Genomic DNA, 19189 nt, shown 5'->3' on the forward strand with positions numbered 1-19189 from the left:
TTGTTATAGCCACAAAAGCCAAAGATTATTATTTTTATTTATGCTGCTTGTCTCTTAGTCCAACAAAACACCGAAAATTCAATCAAAATTTCTCCTCTTTTTGTCTTTACACCTGCTGAAATGACTTTATTTAATTCTTTTTTTGTGCAAAATTCAGGGCATATATTGCATGTAAATTATTATTTTATGTTCAAAAATCGTTTTGTTCCTTCTGATTTTTCTTGATTGCATGCCCAAAGAAACCTGAAGAATTTCCTTTTTCTGACATTCTTCAGTCAATTTTCTTTAATTCATTTCTGTCTTTATTTGTATTTTTGGCAAAATCAAATTCCGTATCGTTTTGATATTTCTTTCAAAATATTCACATTGATTATGCAAATTGTGCTGTCATATTTGCCTATCATTTCCAAGGTTTGTCCTTTTGCTGGAAAACAAATTTCACCCACCTGTGAGGATAAAAAATTTAATACTAAATGTTATCATAACTTGTGAAAAAATTTCAATGGTTAATCTTTCATGTGTTTCATTCTGTTTTATTTGAAAATAAAAAAATCTGGGATGAGTTGTATGAGATTGAGCTTTTTTTGGAGGGTACAATCATTAAAAGGAAATAAATTTCGTTAAACAATAAATAAGTTGTGTTTAATGGACTTACAATTACATGGAACAATAATTATGGTATATTTTTTTTGCACAAAAAAGTTTTATGAATTATAATCTAGTCGAGAAAAAAAACTTTTTCACCGACAATAGAGTGAGTGAAATAAATAAAAGATTTTCCATATTTTTACGTACCGTGAAAAAAATTCCTGTATTGCTAATTGATTTCGTTGACTTGAAAAGTACTTTTACATCAGGATTTAATATATTTTTATATGGAGGTACAGGAGGGAGAAATTAAAACACAATTTTATAATTTTGAATATTTTTGAAATTTTTAATTAATAAAATCTACAAATACATACGCATTTTGGCTCAGTAGTTGTTTTCTTATTTTTTTATCGTGTTCTTCCCTTTTCTTTATTATTACAATAAATTTTTCAACAGAACTTACCACCATAGCAATTAACAATAACATTTCTTTTTGTGTACCATATGTCAGGAGAATTATATGGTTTCCTATTGGTGCTGGTTGGTTAATTGTTTACATTACAAACAAAAATAAAAATCGAAAGATCTCTAGACATAATAATTTTATCTCTCACGAATGACTTCTAAATTCTCGATGCATTTTTTCTTGTAATTATTTCTTTCACATGGGTTTTGTGTGATTAATTGCTGTATTGTTTGTATTTTATTTATTTATCAAACTTTCTCTTATCTATGTCAATAACATTTTACAATAATTTATTTCTATGTTACTGGAATGATGAGTTTCTCTATTAATATTATTAGTTGATAAAATAAATTAGATCTCTTGAGGATGATACTGTTTGAGAATAACATCACACCTTTGTTGCCATATTACATATTTAGTAAGGATTAAAGAATTTGCAAATAGGACAAAAAGAATAATAAAAGAGTTTAAAAGTTGAGTGGAAACTTGTGGTTAGGATGGAGGAAAAAGACCTAAAGGAGGAAGGATGAGAGGGTCGTCTATATATATAAAAAAAAAATAGAAGAAGAATTGTTAAAAGAGGCCATGTAAAAAGTTGCAAGAAACTAAAACACATTATGGAGCTTAAAGAAAAGGATGTTTTTTTTTTAATCTTCTTAGGAGAATTGTACGTAGCTTAGTGATATGATTTAAAAAAAAAAGAAAAGAAATTAATATGTTGAACATGGAAGATTATAATAATAGTAATAATACTAATTAACGACTTATTAATAATAGTGTAATATAAACTATATGGATACTATGACATTTATTGGATAATTTTTGCTTACATTGGTTCATGATGTTTAGGCAATGGATTACCATTATTTATTCTTACCTTACATAATTACTTATTATCATATATCTAAAACAACAACAAAAAATTAGAAAACAAAAATCAATAATTTTACATTAAAAAAAAATCCCTAATTTCTTAATTTTTTTGGCATTTCCCTCTCTTTGCTATATAAAAATCAAATGCAGCAAATCCCCAACTAAAAGCAAAAAAAAAAAACAAAAACCTCTGAAAAAACTATAACACAAACTCTTCTCTGTTTTTGCCCAAATTGGTGATCGAAATCTCGCGTATTGTGTGTTGCAGGCTCAAAGGCCTGGCACATGCGGCTGACATTCGAGCGGCTATCCGGTGGCTGCAACCTGCACCGGTGCAAGCTGTGCGGCAAAGTCGTCACGCACATTAGAAACCACTATCATGTACACTTTCCTGGACGATTTGAGTGTCCACTGTGCCGTGCCACGTACACCAGGAGTGACAATTTGCGCACACACTGCAAGTTTAAGCATCCCATGTTCAATCCGGACACGAGGAAATTTGAGAACCTCATGGCGGCAGCTGCTGTGAATGCGCTGAGCGCCGCGGCGGCACAGCAGCAACTGCAGCAGCAGCAACAGGCGGCGGCGGCACAGCTGCAACAGTCAACGGCCACGACGTCTCAAAGTGGAGCCGGCGGCGGAGGTGGTGGGACACCAAGTGACTGATACAATTGCACACGTGACGCTGGGGACGGTGCACAATTCTGGAATCTCGACCATCAACACTACCACCACCATCACAGCCTCCTCATGCATCGTACGCGACGTGCCAAGAGTGCCGCCGACGTCTTTGCCGCCGGTGATGACAACACTGTCCTGCAGATCAATTGAAAAAGGGCGCGCACATGGGGCGGCCGAAGCTCTCAACACCTGGAGGATACTGGGATGATTCCCAAAAATTATGCAAGGAAGATTTTTCTGACTACCATTAACAAAAACCCGAGAATTTATCAAACCAGGCCGCAAGACCACCAACCACCCAAAATCTCCCCCCAAAATCTAACCACAACTCCCCCAAAAGAAAAGAAATTGTGCTCTTTTGTCATTTAACTATAGGTTCCTGCACAGAAAACAATTTCACAACACTGTAAATATGCTAACCTATCCTTCCTAGTGAATACATGTAACTTGAAATATTTCTAGAAGAAATATCAAATAGTAGAATAATAGTCAAGAATCCAGATGAAAATTGTAAATGAATGACTGGGGTGGTATAATTGAAACATTCCGATTGATTAAATCCGGAAAGCTTTGTTATATTTCGTTTTATTCGTGGTGAAACTGCGTTTGATTAATTATCCTTTAAAAGAAAATTGAAAAGTTTTCTTTATGCCTTCGAAAAATTCATATATTTGTTCCAATGAAATATTTAATCCCGTCGCGCTATTTGATTGGCTGAAACTTTGACAGCTTTCAAGCTCTGTCCAATCGGAGAATGGGACGGTACCAAAATATTTTAAGTTTAAGCAATGAAATATTTAATACCATGTCTTAAATGAGAAAAAGTCTAGTTTGTTGGCTATTTTTCAAGCTGTAATACATTATCTCCCAAGTAATAGTCAACATTGGTAAAATTTGGTGATCTAACTGTGTTATCGCACTTGCACATTAAAATTTTAATATGATTCACATTAATTGTCGCTGGTAAGAGTCCAAATGTGTAATTTGTTTGTTTGAATCATTTTATATTCAAAATTTGATCTATTTGTTGATAAAAAGGTAGACTTGGCTCGCAAAATTTGATATAAATTGATTTATAGCATTAATGCGAAAAATTAATGTGATTTTCTCATTAATTTTTTAATGTGAAAAATATTTATGCTTTAGGTAAATTTAAACTTATTTTTGCAGGCCAAGTCCACTTCTTTATCAATAAATAGAAAAACCCCAAATATTAAGTGACTCAAAGACACAAGTAACATATTTGGACGCCCACAAGCGACAATTAATGTGAATCACATTAAAATTTTAATGTGCAAGTGTGATAACGCCGTAACATTGGTCTTTGTTAAGGTAAGCGAAGCATGTATCGACCAAGAAGGTTGAATCGTCACCAAAAAAAAAATATATATTTTTTTTGAAAATTATTTATTGCTTTTTATTAATTGTTTTTTTCCTGCAAAATCTTTTGCTTTAGTTGCTAATGGAACACATGTTACAAAAGACAATTAGTATAAAGCAGCGAATAATTTTCAAAAAAAATTATTTTATTTTAGGGTTACGATTCAATCTACATACGCAATCCTGCTTCACTTACCTTAATATTTTCAGATTATTAGGCCTCTTTAATAATCTTATTATAAAAAGAATAAATTCTGGAAAAGCGATTAGCAAAGACACTTTAATATTTTTCCGATAAGCCGAGACACATACCATAAAAGTAAAAATTTGCGCTAAAAGTGCAATGGAATACTTTAATATTTTCGCTACACAGGGTTTTGTTTGATAATTGCTAAAATTTTACTTTTGGTAAGGGGAGGTGGGGCTTCATTGAGCTGTGGGGCTAGATTGTTATACGACTTTTTCGCCTATTTCTAAATGAAGCTGGTCATTACAATTATTTTATTTAGATTCACAATTATTTTGTGTGAATGAATTACATCATGTTAAAACCCAGATTCGTTTAGAAATATGCGAAAAAATCGTATAACAATGTAGCCCAACAGCTCAAAGTAGCCCAATCTCCCCCTATTTAAGTTTTAAAAAAAATAGATTTTTGAGAGTTTTTGAACTTAAGTTCTATTTCATGTATTTTGTGTATAAAGAGCGTCAGTCGATTAAAACGAATCCTAGGTGGAAGGCAGGTACTTCTCCAATCTCAACTGTGATTAAAATTGAGAAATGGGCGTCACTTGTTCTGATTAAGTCTCTTTGTAATAAAAAAAAAATATTGTGTTTCCCACGTAATTGGTTTATGTCTCAGCTAACTATATTTTTAGCTTTGGTGGTTGATGTTTGTTAGACCATTGAATAACTGTGTAATCTCAAATATTTTTAAAGTAACTTGAAGAATTTTCTGAAAATTTAAACAAACTAAATCGGATATTTAACTTTATGAATTACGTTATACGAAAATTAAAATAAATAAATTAGCGTTCAAGCTAAATGAGATTTAATGCAGTTCTTGGAATTTGTCGAATTTCTGCTCTAATTGCATTTGACAACATTTTCAACAAACAAGACACGTGCAAAATTACGTAAAATAGTGTCCCTTTAAGAATTGTAGACTTTTCTCAAATTATATAAAGGCAAATGTTTCGTATTTAAATTTCATTTAATTAGTTTAATCGCAAATTTCCTCTTTTCCAGAGTCTTGTATTAGGAGACTTTACAAAGTTAAATAGATTCCAAAATTTAGATAATAGGATAACTGTACCAAATATCGGCCAGCTTGCAATTTCGGTCACTTTTTTTGTTCCTCAAATTTTTCTTTAATTTTTGTTTTTTTTCGTACACTAGAGATTATAGAATGCAAAAATTAACAAAAATGTCTCTTCGACAAACAAGATGTTGTGATAAAGTCTTTGTAAGAATTCCGGAACAGCAAGGTACTATTAAAATTAAGGTGGCCGAAATATTATCCAAAGTTATGTCTATATTTTTATTAATTTTAAAATATCATATTAAAAGTGATTTTAGAGAAAACCAAAACGATAAACTGTCTACGAGGGCCCAATCAAGACTCCTTAGAAAGAAGTAAAAAAAATCAATTTTTATTAAAAATATTATATTTCAATTCTTAAGACTTTGGCGTTTGCATGTAATTATGCCAAATTTTGGTACAGTTACACCAACATCTAATATTAATCAATTTGGCACAAAACTTAAATTTCAATCTACAATTAAATTATAATTTAGTTTTATAATTCAGTCAATTCAAAATAAAATTTTGTAGTTTGTTGAGAGCATGTTAATTGCTTATAGATTACAAAAAATTTCATATTAAAAAATTTTAATTAGGAATAACACGAAAAACTCATCTTTTTGATATTACTTTTTATTTGATTTTGTATAGTTTAATTATTTTATCTTTATGTTTTTATAATTTTAAAAAATATTCGTTGGAACAAGTCTTCCACCAAAATGTTGCTATTTGAGCATTATCCACATGTAATTAAATAAGATATTCTGATTTGTGAAATCTTTGAATTGAATGCTTTTTAGTCTTAACCAATCAATAAAGCGGTGAAACTTAAATATTTTGTATAATTAAATATTTTAGCTTCATTGTGTTTTCTGATTGGCCAATGCTTTAAAACCTTTCAAGCTTCATCCAATCAGAGAAGCGATTGATGTGAATTATTTTTTAGGGTTAAATATTTTATTCCAATTATAGTGGTTTAACTCATTTTGGACGGTAATGCCCTAGACACTTTTACGGCTTAAATCGAGAGACGACTTAACGTAATTACAATCAAAATAATGATTTGACTAAATTCCCATCAGTTTCCCAGTAACTAAGCCGTTTCTCGGTTTAAACTAAGAGGCGGATTAGTTAGAAATAGTTAAGTCGTCTATCGGGTTAAGTCGTAAGCGTGTCTAGAGCATAACATATTCTGCAGTTTCAGGATTTTTTTATCAAACATATCTTTAGTTTCGGAACTAATACGGTTCTTGCAATTACTGACCTTTGGTCTTTTTTTAAGTTTGTAGTGATTCACAAAAGTCGTTTTTTTTAACAATTCTAAATTGCGCAAAAGACAAGTTTTTACAGAAAATCCTTAGTCACTGAGAAAAAAGGGGGTGCGATTAACTTTTTTTCCTCATAATTTTAACACTTTATAGGTGTAAAAATATATCAACACTTTTTATCAGGGGCCTCTCGACATTTCATTTTTCCATACGTTTTTGCATAGAGGCACTGAAGACTATTGGCAAGTTTTTTCCTAAAGAGAATTGACTTATCAGTCTGATATATTTCAAAATTGTGCATTAAAAGCTATCTAAAAATACATATTTCATAATGCTCGCCGAAATAATACAAGAATTACGAGCAAATTTGTTTAAGTCGCGGTGCAATAGCTGCAAAATTTTTACAAGAAAAAGTGAAAAATATCTTCACTTTTTATTAGGCTTTTTATGTAAATTTTACACCTTTTCAAGGGTAAAATTAACATGAAAAGGGTAACTTTAACCCCTAATGCACCTAAAAAGCATAATATTTACACCGATTTCGGATCAATACTGCAGGGTATAATAAACATTTCCGCAATGTTATTTTAACTTTTTCAGATTTCTCTCAGTGATTCTATTTGGGTTTCAGGGTCTCAAAAGATGCACAAAAATTAAGCTTTGAAAACTTTCAAGCTTTAATTAAACAGAGAAGTCATGGAACTGAAATTTATAATAGAATTTCATGTTTTTGTTCCATAGTGTTTTTTTGTAAGCTTTCGAGCTTCATCCAATCAGAAAAATGATTGAAAAAGAAATAGTAGACGTAAATATTTTAAATAAATATTTAGTTCTATGTGGATAATGCTTTATTGAAATAATATCTGGTCAATATCTGGTCGTAATTATAATATTTTACGAAATATTTAGACCGGTTGAGGTCGCTTAACCTATTCCAATCTGAATGTTTGTTAGTCATACCACCCCTGCATTGTCCGCAGCATCCCCATGAGGATGTTTCAATGGGAAGCACTGTAAAATAATCACTATTAGGGGACTTTTTTGGTCTTATAGGGAAAATGTGAGAAATTATTTCTTACTTCTCCTCTACTGAATACATATTTTTTTCTGAAAACATTTTACAATCATTTCAATTCTTATATATTTTTTGGCCAATTTTTTTTCTGGAAACATCTTATGTTCTCCATGTAGAGCATAATTTATATATAGATATATTTTTGCCAGAATTTTAAGTGAAGCGATATGTTGATGATTAACATTTTTTTTTGTAATTCAGACCTCTATTGCAAATAATAATTTATATAATATTTCTTTTTTTATTATATAAAAAAGTTTAACTGTAGAGATGAAGAGTAATTGTTACTATTTTCTATATATTCTAATAATTATACAATTTAAAGAAAAAAAATATTTATATACAAGAAAACATTAACGGTAGGCATATTCGATCATATTGAGATACAATAGTTGACGATTTTTTTTATTAATCTTTTTTTGTTAAGTAAAAACTCGTCTGTAAGACGATTGCAATAACACGAAACGGGATTTTTTTTTAGAGTAAACTAATTTTTTTTGATAGGTTTTAGTAGATTCACTTTATTTTTTTTCATTTTTTTTTTAACTAAATGTAATAGACAGTACCTTAAACAATTTTTTCAGCAATTATAAAACACACATAAATACCTACAGAGAATAACTAAATGCAATATTAACTCAAAAGGAATTATGTATTACTGATTGATAGAAGAAGAAAAAAAAACATAGTGAATTTTCATAGTAAGGTGCAAACAATATCGAGACATGTAGCAACACATTCTGCAAATTTTAGATGAAAAAAAAAACAAAAAACAAATTAAAATGACTTAGCCAGAAAATCGGATTTTTGGAGATTTGAGAGATGAAGAAAATTGATTAATTTAGGCACTCATTTTTTTGATTTTTTCGGCCGCTGTGGTGCAAATTTTATTTAGAAAAAAAAAGAAAATATTACCTTTCGGATTTTTTCCAAAAAAAAAAAAACGTAAGAGATATAAGGCGAGGAATTGTGGGACGTGATAAGGATGGAAAATGTGTTGTTAGGGTTAGTTGACTATTTTTTTTTGAATTACATAATTCATTTTTAAGCAGAAACATAAAGATGTGATAGCAAAGGTATGGTGCTAAACCCAAATATTAAGAAGCAAAAGAAAAAATTGTGTAAACTAAAAGGAGAAAAAAAATGAATATGGAACAAAGTATGAAAGATTTATTCATAGAGATATTAATTGATTTTAAACTATAAATTCATTGATACAATAACGTCTCTTTGTTTTTTTATTAAATTAAATTCTAATCGAACCGAACGTGCAATAAATAATACTAGTTAATATGTAATGTAATAAAATTAAAAGATGAAGAAAAAATCAATGTGAAGGATATTGAATGAGATGGAAACCGATCGTGAGATACAGTTGAAAGTCGGTAGAAGCAGTTCCCCAATTGAAAAGAAATACGATGTTGATGAAAGTAATAACCAAACGTAACCTAAATAAAAGATGATGAATAAAAAAAAATTACTCTAATCTTTTAACCATAATGATTATTGATAGCAATTAATTCATTGTAATTGATTAAAATATCTACCTGATTTTTGCGTTATAATTTTTGTCTAATTGTTTTTTATATTATATAATATATTTTCTTATTATTTTTTTCTTGTTTTCACTGAAAATGAAGAAAGAGAGATAAATCAGAGATGAAGTACTGTAGATTTTAAGAGAGATTACAATTTGAAACAACATTTGTGAATATACATTTTGATGTGAAATAATAATAACTATTTATTTAGAAGGACTATAACGAAGGAAGGATACATACTTTCGAAATAGAATACCAACAAATTATTGAAGAAAACAAACAAAATACAATAAATTGGTTGCGGTGAAATATTAAAAAAAAAGTCGTGCTTTATGATCAATTCAGAAAAAAACTAAAAATAACTCCGGATATTTGAAAAAAAGAAAACTAGAAGATTTTTTTTCAATTTTTTAGCACTTCAATTAATGGTATTTAAAATTATGAAGAAAAGATTTTTTTTCAGAGATATTTTCAAAAACAAAAAAAGTTACATTTAAGTAGATTTTATTTTCTCAAAATATTTCTGTGCATTTAATTGTTGTATTTATCATGTAAAAGAGAAAACAAAACGCAAACATTTTCAAAAAGAAATTTGTAGAGCTCAAGTGAACCTTTTGGAAAATTATAGAAAAAGTAAAATTGTACAATTGAAATTTTGACTTTGGATTATATATTTTTTTTTTATCTGAAAACGGAAAAAATTAAGTTTGTAACAAGAAAAAGAAACTGAGCGAAAAAGATAAGATGAAATTAGTGAATTGAGGAAATATTTTTTTTAATTATTATAAATTATATTGATGAGAAAAAGAAGAAAATTAAATAATGTAAATCTATATAACTTCATTATTATTAATTATATATTTGCCTGCATTTTGCTTGGTTTGTATTTTGCTTGCGATATAATTATTACAATTATTATCATTATTATTATTGACAAAAAAACCCGTATTTATTTTATTTTTCTACTTTGTTATCTTTTCACTTTATTTCTCATTTTCTGTAATTTTTTTTCATCTTATTTTAGTCTTTTTTACATCAATTCTTTTACACTGTCTGATTTTGTTCACAGTGAGAAATATTTTCTTGACATCCAGTCACACATTTTTTTACAAAAATAAGAAGAAAATAGGATTAGGTTTGAAAAATTTATTGAATTCCTGAAAATTTCAATCATCTTAGTGAAAAAAAATCAAAGATGAGAACTCTTCCAGATATTTCTCTAGATTTTCACTTTTATATTTTTTTATTTTTTTCATTCGATTCATTTATTTTTCTTCTGTTGCAATCACCCTCCGGTATGATTTTTCTTTTCGCATTTTCCTGCCTATTGAGCATCACAAAAGAGACAAGAGTTTTTTTTTTAAATAAACTGGAAAATTTCTATTTGGTTAGGTCAGTGAATTTGTGAGAGGCAAGACTTTAGGAAAATGGAAAATCTGTATGCTTAAAGACAAGCAAATTGAAGATCTTATTTAGACAAATGCCACATAATACACCAACCAGAAATAAATACCAATTGACAAAAAAAAAGAATTATAGCCAGAAAACAAACAGTTGGTAATTGTTTGCAGACCTTAAATCTTGGAGGATCGCTCAACTTTTTGAGAAGATCAACTCAATCGATGAACGTCGGCGCTGTCTGCTGTGCGGAAAAATCGTGTGCAACGTTCGCAATCATTATTACGTCCATTTCCCGGGAAAATATTCGTGCTCGCTGTGCCCCGCCGTTTATACACGCAGCGATACACTCTTGATGCACGCCAGATCCAAGCATCCGGATCAGGGTCTCTGAACACAGACAAATCACCTCGATCGTTTGTCCGTTCCTAAACTTCGACGTAACCCTCGATCCCGCTTGATTTCACAGAGCATTTCACACTTGAACTTTGACTTTTGTCTTGATCTCTCTGGGCTGTGTCTGATTGATGGATTCAGAGGATCAGGGATGCAGGAAAAAAACTGTTGAGATTATTGCATTATAGATAGATGAGATTAAGGAAATGTCCTTTCTTATATTAATATGAATATAATCTAGTAAAAAAGAAAATTACCAAAAACACTTATTGGATATTTTGCCTATATATACTTGCCTGAAATGCTTTTTGATGTATTTTTGATATAAGATCGCTACATTACTTTTAATATATCTCTATTTATGTGATGAAAACACTACACGCATACAGACTACTTCAACCCATGGGTCATGGTTAGTTTTCATTTGAGAGGTAGGGGTCGTTGCTACACTAAAGCTTGAACTTCAAGCTTGGGTAAGCCTTGCTTTAAAGTTGAGCCCAATGGAATTCTCTGTCGAAAAACTATAGAACCTATTTAGTTTTAATTATTCTGATTGGTGAAACTTAGATTTTTGGATTCTTCTTCCTCAATTCTGAGATAAAACTTGAAGCTTAAAATCTTTTAAAATAAAATTTAAAATAAGATTATGGGGATAGCAAGGAACGTGCGTCCTTTGAAAAAATATTAAAGAAAAAAAAGAAGATTTTAAAAGTCTGATTTGTATTTTACGATTAACAACTTTAAAATATTGGATTTTTACAGCTCTTAACTTGAGGTATAATAATTCTTAACAACTTTATTCCTTGTCACCTTAATTATGAGACAAATGCTAAAGCTTTAAAACTTTAAAGCGGTTTTCAAGAGCTGATTCATACCCCTCTATTGCGGTTTGAAGCTTAGTGCTAAGCCTTTAAATCGGTCTTTAAAAACTAATTAGAATTCTTCAACAAAAATTCTAATTCAAGCTTCAGACCTAAGGTTTAGTCATATGGCTTATCTCTGAGGAGTATTTGACTTAGGATTGAATATGAAGGACAAATGATCCATTTTGTTCCGAAAAACCACTAAAATTTGTTATAATTTAGGATTTGGTGATTTTAGAGAAGTATATTAAACCTTCAGTCTGAGATCCGTTTAAGCCTTCATATTATGAAATGAAGCAAGCAGATCAAGAGAACACTTTATACCTGTTGATAGAATGAAAAATTTAACCTGATGGAGCATCAAAATTTTAAAATTTATATTAATCTTTCATTTTCTCTTTATCTCAGAAATGAGGGAAATATTTTCAGTATTCGCCATTGAAGTAAAGTACTATACGGGTTTCAAACCTAGGGGTTATTAAAACTGATCAACTGCGGCTTTTGCCAATAAGAGAGATTTTTGAGAAACATGTATCATATTAATCGTTCTCAGTTATAATTCAAATAAACTTTAAAAAGCACTGCAATTGTTGGTTGTGTCGAATTTTCAAACCTTCGGAAACTGGGCTAAACCATTTGTCTGAATGAAAACTTTTTTCTGAATAAAATTCAGCTATCGGTTCCGATGTGGACCCTCATCAACCTTAAGGACAAGAAAATTTCATAAAACCAATTAAATTTCATTCTTGTCTCTTTCTCAAATATAAAGCATAGGGTAAGTGTGCCAAATTTCGACATAGTTGCATGCAAGCGTCAAAGTCTAAATGAAATGTAATATTTGAAATTCAAATTGATTTTTTTTAATTCTTTCTATTTAAAGAGTGTTTCTTGGAACCTTGTAAAGAGTTTACCGTCTTTATTTACTCTAAAATTATTCTTAATACATTTTAAAATGAATAAAAATATAGACATAGCTTTGGTGCCCTATTTCGGCCACCTTCATTCTCATAGTTCTTTGCCCTTCGGGAATTCTTCCAATATCTTTTTCACGTCATCTCGTTTGTCGAAGCTTCATTTTTTGTTATTCTTTTGCATTGTATACTCTCTAGAGTACGTAAAATCTAAAAGTTCATGGAAATTCGAGGAACAAAAAAGGTGGCCGAAATTGCAAGCTGGCCGGAATTTGGCACACTTACCCTATGTCAAGCTCAAACTTTTGCACTCTTCCTGTCGTAAATATTGCAAACAATAATTTAGATTTGAGTTCAGGATAGACATGTGCAATACTTGGAAAAAATGGATGAAAATTTTGATTTTATGAAATTTTCCTGATTCTGAATGATGTCCCGATTGCAGTTTCAATTATATTATAAAAAACCAAAAATATCTTTTAAGAAATTTAAGGTTTAAAAAATCGGCTCAGCTGTTGTGAAGTTGGTAACATGTTACTTCTTCAGCTTTAAAAAGTTTGACAGTGAATAATTAAATTTCTTTATCTCAGTATGTTATTTTGGCTTTAAAAATGTATGTAGTTGTATCTTTGGGTTGCCTACTTGTAGACCGATTTGAACTCAAGCTTTATAAAAAATTCTAAGCCTTAGGGCTCCATGCTCAAAGATCTTAAGATCTGTAATTAAGTCAAGCTTGACAGTATATCTCAGTCTTCTTCATTTTACTTTAGCTGCTCTTCTAATATGTCTTTCAGACTGGTAGATTAACCCAGTTTCTAAATATTTTTAAACTTCTTAAGAACAAGCAAATCCAGTGAATTTTAGGGTTGAAAATTTAGGCTTTGAGTCACAATGTTTTTAAAAATCTCGCGTGGTTTAATGTCTTTAAAATTCAATCCTATTGTTAGGCCTAAGGTCTGAAAACTATTTGGCTCAAAGTAAATTATTCTTGGTGTTCAGAACTTATCAAGTGTCAGACCAAAGTTCAAAGCTTGGGTAAATTGAAATTCTAAAAACAACCTGACCTTAAGATTGAAAACCAACCGATATCCCATGGGACTTCTGTAAAGATGATTTAGTTAATTTTTTGAATTATTCCATTTTATTATTTTATGTGATGTTATATAGACAAGATATGCTAAAAACAAAAGATGATCGAAATAATGGAGAGGAATAGCATTAGCCAGATAAGAGAGAAAGAGAGAGAGAGAGTAAATGATGTAAAAGTATCAAGTGATGTGAGGAGGAGATTTTCAGTGTTATGGTGCTGCTATGGGGGTTGTTCCCCATTGTAAACCACACACAAAAAAAAAAAAGAAAAAAAAATCCCTTTGCCTTCTTCTGTTGTCTTCTACCGGGCTGATAGGCCACTGGTGTGCTTGTTGGTTGCAGGGCCGGGGGGGCATCGTCCACCTCCACCACTTCCACCGCCGCCACACCTCCATCATCATGGACAGCACAGCAGTGGAGACGGAGAGTCAAAGCATCCACTGGTGCCAAGTCGATCGCGTTGTGGCGATGGCGGCAGCAGTCGCGCCAGTCCCATCATGGGCGTCGTCGCCGCTGCCCTCCAGCACCATCAGCACCACCAGCATCAGATGTCCTACCACAATATGTTCTCGCCCACGAGAGAGCTGGCCGGCACCATGTGGCGATGTCGAACGTGCGGCAAGGAGGTCACCAACAGGTGGCATCACTTCCATTCGCACACAGCCCAACGGAGCATGTGCCCCTACTGCCCGGCCACTTACAGTCGCATCGACACACTACGCTCCCACCTCAGAGTAAAGCATCCCGATCGTCTGATCAAGAACTAGGACATGAGGAGCTACACGGTGCATTCAGTGCCCATAGTCAGGACACATCCCAAGACTGCGCCGTGAATCGAATACACACACCCAAATTGTGATCACACTTGATCATCCCGGACACACGATCGAGCGATCCCCTACAACACCAAGATACACTTGATCGCAACACTACAACTCCTTTTCCAACTTTTCCTCATATTTTTTTCCACTAAATATTCCCAATCATCCTGGAGATCCCGAAAAAGTCAACGTATTCAGTAATACCGTACGGCATCTGCCTGATCTTTTTCATAACTCTACCAACGATGATTGTTTTCTGCCAAAAATTACAAATCCATGAAAATTTTGTATAGACACCTATGTGGAGAAATGTTGATTAGATTGTGAAGCTTCAGTGTAAACCCTATCCCAAAAGCTTTTCTTCCATCCTGTACATAGATTCCCTTGCAGACACTGTTGTAGGTTTTCTAGTAAAAGGCTTAGGTCAAGCAAGATTTGGAAGTGATAGATTACAATGAAAACCACTTGTGGTTTTTAGTAGATTTTATTACAGACATAAACCTTTAGTTTCTGCATGAAATCGAAAAGACCTACACCAAGGTTCAAATTATTGCTGCAGGCTCTTAACTGTGCAACCTAGTTGAGCTTCAGATTTGTTCAAAAGATAGCAATCTACCCTAAAAGATCAGTAAGAGAAAAAAAAATCGAAGATCACTTTTTGAAAGCCAGAGAATAAGCATTTGAATTCTTGCCAATTCTACAAGGAGACCCATGTTCGAACTTTGAAGTTTCAACAGTGGCCATTTTCACATTGTAGTGAAGATGATCAATGTAACAAAGTTTCTAATTGATATTTCTGCCTTATTTACATCACTAAATCATTAGGCAATTCCTTTAGAAACCTTTCAGTTCTATTATCCAGCATTAAAGACATTTTGTCCAAATGGAGTGCCATTTATTTTTTAGCCAAGACACTTTTAGATAACTGAACTACTTAACTTTGATGAGAGTTAAATCAAACTTGTGAATTTCATAGTGTAACTCAAATTTATTATAATTCCTAACATAATAATTTGAGGAACTTTTCTAAGAACATCTTATGTTGAGATATTGCAGAAATACTTATAATTTTACGAAGAAATTGCATACTTGAAATTAATTTTGAATTTTCGAGATTTAAAGGCAATTTGTTTAAATATAATCGGATTTTCTTTTAGCCGAGACACTTTTAGATACCAAACTAAAACTGTATGTGCGGTTAGGCTTTTTATATAATCCACATGGTAATTTTCACTTTTCTGTGAGAAAAATCGCAATTCATCACAATTCTCCGCAGACATTTAATTTGAATACTCAAAATTAAATTTTAATTTGTGAACATCAGTGACCTTTTTAAAAGCACTTTAGTCGAGACATTTTTATACGATCTACGACTGTGAGTGGCAAAGAGTCCCATTCAGATTCTCCATTATAAATGTTCTTTGGGGAGACAAGCAGAGAGTACGTACTGAGAAAGTAGAGGATCACAATAACACTTATATCATTACGGAAGATTAATTTTCAATGTTACACATCACAGTCTATGTTCTAAAGGGAGTGTCTCGACTGTGGAACTTATTCATTACGTTGCCCTCAGAGTGCCAATTACAGATCACGCACTAAGCGGAAGTGAATCCAATAGATACTTGCATTGTTGATGAGAACATTTTATGTTTAATGTTCCACACTATAGTCTAAATTACGAGGGACCTTGTCGAGTGTGGAAGTCATTTTTAAGTACTTGATCGATAGAAAGCCACAGTAGAAACATCTACTAAATGAGAACTAGACTATTCGTCACTGTGACTGGGGACAAGATTTGCACTTTTCAATTTTCCACACTACAGTATAATTTCCACAGGAGTTTTTCGAGTGTGGAATCCATTAAAATGCTTAAGCGGAAGAGAACAAGAGGAATCACTAAATGAAAACTAGTCCACTCGTCATTTAAACTTGTGATTAAATTCACAATTTTCAATGTTCCACACCACGGTATAATTTCCACGGCAGCATATCAAGTGTGGAACTCATTTCAATGTTTTAACTCCAGTTTCAATCTTCAAACTCTAGTTAAACTCTAGTTTGAACTCTTGAACACTTAAATATGGTGGTTAGATTTTCGATTATATGATCCATATTACCGTTTTAGACTCAACCTAGGTGTCTCGAATGTGGAACTTGTTCAACTCCTAGATCTTAGAATTTTAAGTTTTTGTTTTTTTTTGTAATTTTTTTTAACGGAAATATTATTTTAATTCTTACCGACAGACATTGTCGGCCAGAGTTGTGCGCTTGTCTTTAAAGTGATTTACATTTATCAAATTTTGGGTAGAAATTTTGGAGTGTGTCTTGGCTAACTAAGAAGTTTTGTATTAGAAGATATCACAGCTTGAGTCTTTTACTAGAAAACAAAAACCACCAAGAGTGTCAGATGACCATCACCACCAGAATAGTCCGCAGAGCTTATCAATTTTTTTAAGCTTTAATGATATAAGATGTAGTATATAAAAGTCCACAGTCCTATAAGAATCAATGTGCTATTTATTCAAGGTGAAAAAAAGAAATGAAACATTTTTAAATATAAGACACAGAATTCTTGCAGTATTTATATTCCCACTTGTCCTTAATCAAATTTTTTTTTCGAAGAAAGCATTGCAATATTTAGAAGTGGAGAAAAAGTCTAATTAGAAATAATCTTGTCCACCAAATGTGTAAATTTTTCTCAATATTAATGTAAATGTTAGATGGATTTCAAGAAGAATCAAACAAAGTTTAAACGGTTTCAAAAGAAAAGTGAGAGAAGAATATTATTATCGAGAATTATATACATTTTATTAGCTCCTCTCCCCATCACTGATAAAGAGTGAAAATAAAATAGAATTTAGATGAAAGAAAAACAAAAGACATAATCAAGTTGATGTAAAACTTCAAATTTTTTTCTTACTTGCATTGCACACATCTAAAGTAGTTGAGATGAAAAAAAAAATCAATTATATTGTATCAAGTTAGACTGTAAGGATGTAAGACGGAGTTGTATTCATTGAAGTCTGTACAGTTCTGCGTTGAATTTTCGGTTATTTTCATAATGTCAAAAGTATCATGACTAAAGTAGCTTTGTTGGAGCTAAAACTTGGTGCATAAAATAGATTCTAAATGAGCTTTCATTGAGCTTTTATGTTAAATTCAAAAAAAAGAGGAAAAAAAAGAAAATTAGGTGTTTTATTTCGCAACTTTTTTTCAGCATCACATTATTTTTTATTATACTTTTTTTTTCTTTTGAATTAAACAGTTTTTGTGTTCATTTAAGTGCTTTAATACAAGAAATATATCGCAGCTTTTATTTTAAAGTATATAAGACTTCTTTAGTCAATTTCATAAGACTCCGTCTGTAGAAAAATAAATAATTGATAAAGTAAAAAGAAAAAAAAATATTTACAAGTAATGAAACTATACACGTTTTGGTGTAACATTTTTATGTGATATTCAATGAAAATGGAATGTACCTAAGCAAAATTAAAAAAAAAGCTAATTAGAAAATTAAAGAAAATTAACCCCAATGTTTGAATGCAAAAAAAAACATACCAATTGGACAAAACAATAGACAACTAAAGTCTAGTAACTTACGGTACCATTCATTTTCCCTCCATATTATAGGAAGAAAAAAAAAAGAAACAACGTAGATTGAATTTCTTTCGAGGCAAGATGATTAAAATAAAAATTGTTAGTGTAAATATAGTATTTGTGAAAGAAAATTATAAACTGGAGAAATGTGGATCAATGATTTAGATGACCAGAAACACAAGAAACGAAACAAGATGTAAAATCTACAATGTGAATCATCATAAGACGCTGTATATATTTTTGTACAAATTTAATTTGGATGACCTATGAGAAGATACATACTTTTTGATAATGATTTATTAGTTGATAGAGACTGGGAGATGATAGGATTTGAAGTAAAAAAAAAAATGAAAAGAAAATACACTAAAAAAAGTCTACGTTATTCTTTAAATTCAAACATTTTTTCTTGTAATGAGCAAAAATGAGTATGAAATCAAAAATCCAGCCAAGTTGAAATCAAAGTTTTTTGTCTAAAAAAAAAATGAAAAATAGCATCTAAGATTTCAAACATTAAACTTATCAAGTCAGACAACATCAAAATATTCATATTAATATAAAAAAAAATCTTAGCATTGAACTTTACCAAAAAAAAACAAAAGAAAAAACGAAAACATTGAAGATAATTTGAAAAAAAAAGCAAGCGCAACTTGTGGAGATATTGAAACAAGTATTTATCAAATTAATAAGGCATTAAACAGAATAGCAGCTAAAACATAGATGTTCATCAAAAATTATCCAATGAGGAAAGTCTTAAACAAGTATAATTAACTATGCAAGTACCAAAATATCTACATACTTTTATTCATGTTTAACAAGAAAAAAAAATCAAAAGAGAATTGAGATGTGGAGAACATATTTAAAGAAAAAAAAAACAACTTTTAAAGCAGCATTCTTCGTGTGTAGAAAAGTAATATATTTGTGAAATTGCAAAAG

At 31.0% G+C, this 19189-nt stretch overlaps 1 protein-coding gene across 3 annotated transcripts in view; it reads left to right on the forward strand.

The window, feature by feature from the left end:
* Nucleotides 1–19189, forward strand: part of LOC129799756 (sex determination protein fruitless) — a 205680-nt gene extending 186491 nt beyond the window's left edge. For 2 of the 3 annotated variants that reach the window (XM_055843959.1, XM_055843960.1), the window contains exon 7: nucleotides 2199–3187. In XM_055843959.1, the coding sequence (XP_055699934.1) occupies nucleotides 2199–2596 (398 nt within the window). In that variant the 3' untranslated portion in view covers nucleotides 2597–3187. Of the gene's footprint in view, nucleotides 1–2198; nucleotides 3188–14177 lie in introns of those variants that run through there. The other variant, XM_055843958.1, reaches the window with a different exon arrangement.

This window comes from Phlebotomus papatasi, chromosome 1 (assembly GCF_024763615.1).
Source record: "Phlebotomus papatasi isolate M1 chromosome 1, Ppap_2.1, whole genome shotgun sequence".
NCBI lineage: Eukaryota > Metazoa > Arthropoda > Insecta > Diptera > Psychodidae > Phlebotomus > Phlebotomus papatasi.